This window comes from Saccostrea cucullata, unplaced genomic scaffold, assembly GCF_032062105.1.
Source record: "Saccostrea cucullata isolate Sc308-1 unplaced genomic scaffold, CSIRO_AGI_Scuc_v1 ctg2904, whole genome shotgun sequence".
NCBI lineage: Eukaryota > Metazoa > Mollusca > Bivalvia > Ostreida > Ostreidae > Saccostrea > Saccostrea cuccullata.
This window is the reverse complement of record NW_026921980.1, coordinates 180726-187720: the sequence shown is the minus strand read 5'-3', so window position 1 is coordinate 187720 and position 6995 is coordinate 180726. Positions and strand designations below refer to the sequence as shown.

Below are 6995 nucleotides of genomic sequence, written 5' to 3'. Positions count from 1 at the left end.
ATTCAAGTTGTTCAAACCATGACCCCTGGGGCAAGGGTGGGGCAATAATTGGTGATAAAGTTTAAAAAAGGATAACATAGAAAAAGTTTTCAATTTTTCTTCTCGAGATCAGCAAAGCTGTGATACTTCTTTATTTATATAGAAGCATCCTCAGGTTCTGTAGATTCAAGTTTGTTGAATCATATTCCATGGCGTAGAGTAGAACTACAATGGATGATCAACGTTTTATTCAGGAATACATAAGAAAAATCGTAAAAATTCTCTACAACAAAGCCATGATTGATCATCAATATATAAAAATGTATAAATTTTAGTTTGTTCAAATACCCCCCCCCCTTTTATCTTTCTTCACAATACTCTACGTCAATGTCAATTTTGCACTGATAAATGCAAAATTTTACATTGACATTCGAGAAATTACTTAGACAAATGACAAAATATGAATTCTAAGAAATGAATACCATGGCTCCTGATCCTACCTCTGATGTTTCAGAGGTCCATGTTTGCTCTGCTCCTATTTTGTATTGTTTATTGCACTTTTAAACTTGAATGCAGTTCGTTATCTCCATATGTAAAGTTGCAAAAAAGAAAAATGAAATTATTTTACGAATTATGTTCCCTTTATCAAGACAGATGCAAGTGAGTATTTCACTGTTAACGCCACAACAGGATTTCTGTATCAAATAAGGAACTTTGATTACGAAGACACCAGCATCCAGTGCGGTTTGGGAAAAACTGAAGGAATCTTAAATATCACTGCAAAGGTAAGCATACATAGTAAATTGGTTGGTAGCGTGTCTAAACAATACGTTTTGGGATGCCGAGTTTGATAAAATGTTCAAAACCCCCTCACAAAATGTAGAATAAAATTAATTAACGTTTTGCCATCAAATGAATTATCAAAAGGAATGGCCCCGTGGGGATCCGGGTTAGAATAGGTCCTCAGTACCCCCTTGCTTGTCGTAAAAGGCGACTAAATGGGGCGGTCCTTCGGATGAGACCGTATAAACCGAGGCCCCGTGTCACAGCAGGTGTGGCACGATAAAGATCCCTCCCTGCTCAAAGGCCGTAAGTGCCGAGCATAGGTCTAAATTTGCAGCCCTTCACCGGCAATGGTGACGTCTCCATATCAGTGAAATATTCTGGAGAGGGACGTTAAACAGTATATAATCAATCAATCAAAAGGAATGTAATCAGTGTCGCCTCTGCTTTCACCGACTCCCACATTTTGAATATTCTATATCTTGTTACTGAAAAGATCCCAAAATCTCTAAATCAACTATACAAATGCATGGAAGAGATCCCAAAATCTCTAAATCAGCTATACAAATGCATGGAAGAATAGAAGCATCTGATTCTCGTAGCAATCACTTCGTAAATTTGAAAAATTTCCCTTGGCTTGATCTTTTAGTAGCTCTGTGCTCAATGAGCACTTTTCTTTGTAGATCAAATGATGCACAGTCAGATTAGTGCGTCCCCAAACCTCGTTTTGCTTTACGTTGTCAAAGGAGTACCACTTTGTGTTCAATCTTAACGTTATATCTCTACGTGAGAGAGGTGCGTATATGTCGACATCTTCGATATATAAGAATCGTAATTGCCAATCGAAATATCATCTGTTTTCAGAAAATCAAGGGTTATTTAAGGTAGTAACTCAGCTAGTCAGCTTAATCGACTGAAACTTGGATACAAAATCAAGTATATTATAGGGTTATTAAACCTATATTGGTGAATATTGGCACGAGTTGGTTGTACAGATGCACGAGTTTGCGAGCTTGCCAATATTCACTAATATAAGTTCAATATATGACTCCTTTATTATATAGCTAAAACATTTCCTCATAATTTATATTGAATTATTCCAACTAAAATAACTCAAACCAATGATTTTTTAGTATCGGTATTCAAATTAACGTCTGTCCTGTTAGCGTTCAATATCATTCCGATGACACTACCGAGCGATATGATTTGCTTAATTAGGTTTTAATGGGTCTAATACGTACTGTATTTTAATAAATAACTCTATTTTAGTGTGAAAAATAAACACATCTTACCTAGATACTACTTCCTTTCTTTAATTTCGCTCTGAGAATTTGACCAGACGACTTTTTTTTGTTTACAACGGGGCGTTCGATATTGAACGCTCGTATTCGGAATGTTTCGGGCATACTCATATACGTAATAAAAAGGTAGCTTTCAATAAAACTTGTGTTTATATTGTTCAGGACGGTCCTCATACCGTATCAACAATCCTGAATGTAAACTTTACTAACATTGATGACACTCCCCCCGTGTTTGTCAGATCTGAATGCTCCACTACCTGCTACTCTTGTCCAGTTCCTGATATTTCTGTTACGATTGATTACTTTGATCAGGTAAATTTATTTACTTTTGGTTTTTTTTTTCCTAATTGAAACATTTCTCTTTTTTCATTAAAGAAATAATGGCACAAACTTCCACTACATTGTTTAACAGACGATTTTATCGATTTCTATAATTCAGGGAACGATCAAAACTGAACCTAGCCACTTAAAGGCCATCGATACAGATAGTCCTCAGTCAAAAATTACCTACAAATTAATAGGTATTCATAGTGTTTTTATTATTTCATTATATGAAATATTAGATAATAGAGTGATCAAGCCAAAAAAGGAACAAGTGGTGTATCTACAACTCCTCTTAAATCACTGAATAAAGTTGATGACACTTCAACAGATTCTTTATTGCATAATGTCATTGTGACCTCTATTCCTCTTTTCGATCGTAGACTTATTTCCTAGAGCAAACCATTGGTTTTGCCACTATAATCATATGGGAGCGGGGGTATCATTAAGTGAGCTCAGTGCTCATAGCACCTCTAGTTTTCGTAAAGTTTAGATAAGAGAAACCATGAAAGTACAGCAAAAATCATTCATATGTGAACACTCATGAAAGGTTCGATGAGAACTATGTAGCTTTAAAGTTTTTCAAAGAAGGATATGGGGATAACGAACAGTATTCAATATCAAAGTCCATAAAACAATATAGAATAGGAGCACAGCAAACACGGACCTCAAAAAACATCAGAGGTCTATTGGATAAGGTGCAATGGAGGAGTGAGCATCCCCTGCTGACCGGTCAAACCCGCCATGTGCTCCTTGTCATGATCGGGAAATAACGGAAAAATCCGTCGTCAATTCAGTGTATAAATAATGGACTAACAATTATTCTGAAAAACGTCAGTCAGCATTTGTCTCAAGGATAAATTGTTTTTGCTGAAAAGGTAATTGTATCGACCATAGAATTTACGAAATTATTACTTTAAACGAGACTGCTGATATTCTTGTTTCATCAACTTGCTTGTCAATAATTTACCTCGTTTTAGAAATTATTCATAAGTAGAGCATGCTCTTGCGAATCGAATCAACTGAGATATATACACTCCATATGCAAGTGATGAAGGTGTATTGCTGCATAAGTAAGGAAAGTTGACGGTAGAAAAGTTAAAGTCATCACGTTTATCATAAAGCTTGGTTGTTAGATAACCATTAACGCCATTTTCAAGTAAAATATCCAAGCCTGAACAGATGTTTCAGACTCTGTGGTATCTTTTATCTCAAGCTCACCAGAATATATCAAATCGACGATGGAATGGACATGACCATTGTTAATTGACAGTACGTTTTATTAGATATATCTAAATGTCGAGTTAAACGCCACAGCAAGTCTTCTTTTCACGCATAAGAGTTTGCATAAAAATGTTGAACGCCATAATATAATAATTAACCTTTGTGTCTTACACCATTCACAACATTTATAACTGCTTTTCTGTTTCAAATGTCAGTTTATCCTGAAACATACAAAGAAAATATTGAGTTTGAAAATGGTACATTCATTCTTAATCAGTCGTTTGCAAACTTCTCCAACTTTGGTGAACCTTCAGACTTCAGAGTGATTGTAGTTCTGCAGGTTTGTTATCTCTTTCATTAATATAAGTAAAATTATGCAAAGTTTCTCATCTCTTTATTTCAGTAAAATCATTCTTTTGTCTTTTCTACTAAATTAAAGTCATGAATATGTACTTAATCACAGGCATTTGGAAGTAACGGTCAGAAATCAGAGCATCTCGTTTTAATATTACATGTAACATTGCCTAAAACCACGACAAAAGACACAACAACCATGGATAAAGAAATATGTATTCTTTCAACAACTACAGAAGGTATAAAACCGCAGCAGCTTAGCAAATTTAAAGAATTATGATTAACGCTTTTTTTATTAATGGTAATGCACATGTAATTCATGTATATGAAAGTCCTATCTCATTCTCATTCAAAAGTTATGACCAAGGTTCTTTCGACAAACAGACAGATTGACTGACTAACGGACAGAGGATTTAATGTCCCTCCGCTTTCGTGAAAGTGGGGGAAAAGTTAAGGAAATTGTTTAACAGGTTTGAGAACATTCATAAGAAGACAGATACAATAGCGGTGATGAAAATGAACTGGAAACATACAGGAAATATCATAGTAAATTATACGAAAGCTGTTCGGAAATTATAAAGGCATTTACTTTTACTCCATAAAGGACAGAGATAAATTCAGGAAAATTCGTCAACAGTTTAGAAGGAATAAAATAATTATACAAAATTTCTAATTTATGGATAATTAGATACGTTCTGGTAAAATGATAAACATGCATATGTCTATCGACCTGGAGCAGCATTGTACGTCATTTTAAAGTCACGTCAGCTGGAGATGTTTTCGCATGTGAAACGATCGGGAAGTGTTTCCTCTCCTTTCCGGTAACATTTATACCATACAAAACTCAAACTTTCTATTTTCTTAAACGATTTTTTAGAAAAAAAAATATGTGCTGTTGCTACACTTGCGTAAATTTTTCATGCTTCATATATACAGAGGGGTTAAGTATCATGAAGTGCTGATTTATGTAACACGGGTCAATGTTCTTAATTCTCAGAGGTAAAAATTGTAGAACTTTTTCCAGAATGACCAACCTGTTAGAAATGGTAGTCCGGAGCGTTTGGCTTTACTTTGGTTGAATTATAAGTTAGAAGAAAGTGTAAATATACGAAATAATAAAACCTTCGACACGTTTTTCACGTTGTTATTGTTTAAGTAGGTTGGTCATTCTGGAAAAAATTCTACATATCGCTACACAAAATTTTAGGTCTCTCGCTGCTCCGCCTTGACGTCAATATCCATTTGGTCGTCGTAATTAGATTTCTTCACAGCGCTATTAATTTTAGATCTCGATATTCCTAATCAGATTTCTAACAAACTTGCACAACATGAAGTCAAAATAAAATTCAAATATTATATACATAAATTGAATTATTTTCGCTTTTATTATAGGTCCACCGGGGGATTGAATGTTGGTGTTACATATTTGCAATATCTGATTTCGTGACTGCGCCGGGTACCCCTACCATTGACACATTTATATACCACTGAAGAGAAGATATTTAATATTTGTAAATTATATCTTGCTTTTATAAATTCTTAATGTTTTATCAAACGTATAGGCAAATTTTCACCGAAAGATGTTCATTAGAAAGAAAATATACACGCTGTCTCAATAATTTCCGAACAGCCGTAGTATGTACACAAACTCTTAGTCTTGATGACAAAAATGAAGGTACGGGGTTTATGCTACTGTAAATTAGCATATATATTTAATCCTTCTAGATACAATAGATTTCTGCGCATGTCATAATTATTTTGTTTTCATATCAACGGTTCAGAAGCATTGATGATTTTTGAGTGTCACTCAAAGTATTTTCTTACATAAAACAGTTTTAAAATGCACAAAGCTTTGTAAAACAAGCAATGAAAAGAATCTTCCAAAGATTCCAAAGACTTTTTAAAATCCTCTTAGAGGACATTTCTCCAAATTTGTACATTAAGGTCATACGCAATGTAATTTGAACTTTATTGGGTTCTTCCCTGGAGTTGAAGAGTTCCACTAAATGAATGACCTTTGTTCAATACTTTAATGTCTATATATGGATTTGTACACCTCTTATAGAACAAGTTTTGATGAAAAAATAATTTGAAATTTTTGGGGTTTTTTTGTATTTTTCTTTGAATAATGCAAAATTTTTCACTATTTGATATCTTTTCAAAACCCCAGGTAACGCATGCTGATTTTTTGTCGAAGAACATTTAATAATATTGTAAGTTTAAATTTAGAATATTTTGCAAAATTATACGTAGATGGGGTACGTTGCGAATGTCCTTAAGCATATCCTTTTTATAAGGCCAGATTACCAGTATATAAGTCCTCTTCTTACTCTTGTGCAGTGAAAATACTTATTTGAAGCTTATTTTATTTTCTTGTTGTTTATCACTCTGTTTTATTTTTTATATCGACTTATCCATTCCTTATATTAAAGACAAGTGCAAATTAAAACATATCATACTTTATTTGCAGGAAAACTTGACCATCCGATACTCGGTGAATCTAAATCGGAATCAACAAAAGACATAACCATCATTGTTCTCTCAATATCTACAGGACTGTTACTGGTAGTTATAGTAGCATTCTTTTTCTATAAAATATGGTCCACTAGAACAAAACAAGAGAGTCCTAACCCAGGTTATGAGGAAGTGAAAAGAGACAACAATCATCAGGAAAATGTGTATGCTACCATAACATTATAAACATTTTATAACCGTTAAGTTGGCTCTGGTCATTTCCTTTTATTCCTTTGCATAAGTTTATCTTTCTGCTAAGAAATTTGATATATTTCTTAATAGCATGAAGATTTGGGTGATTTTATTACAAACAAACCAATGCACAAGAGAATGATTACTCCATTTAAGCACCTGATTCCACCTTTTAAATTTTGAGGGGTCCTTTTTATCTATCCTCTTTAAATATTAATCATAGATCTATTAATTGATCACTATTTATAGATCTATTAATTGGTCACTGTTTGTTTTATTTCTTATTATACACTGTTAGTTCATTAGCTATACACTGAATTGCCGACG

General features: G+C 33.8%; 1 protein-coding gene across 1 annotated transcript; it reads left to right on the top strand.

Annotated features, from left to right (window-relative positions):
- The first annotated feature begins 209 nt into the window (after positions 1–209).
- LOC134261007 (uncharacterized) lies at positions 210–6662 on the top strand. Its single transcript, XM_062743502.1, has 7 exons — positions 210–251; positions 630–764; positions 2226–2375; positions 2503–2584; positions 3824–3948; positions 4072–4201; positions 6433–6662. The coding sequence occupies exons 1-7, from the start codon at positions 210–212 to the stop codon at positions 6660–6662; spliced, it is 894 nt and encodes a 297-aa protein (XP_062599486.1).
- Positions 6663–6995: the final 333 nt, after the last annotated feature.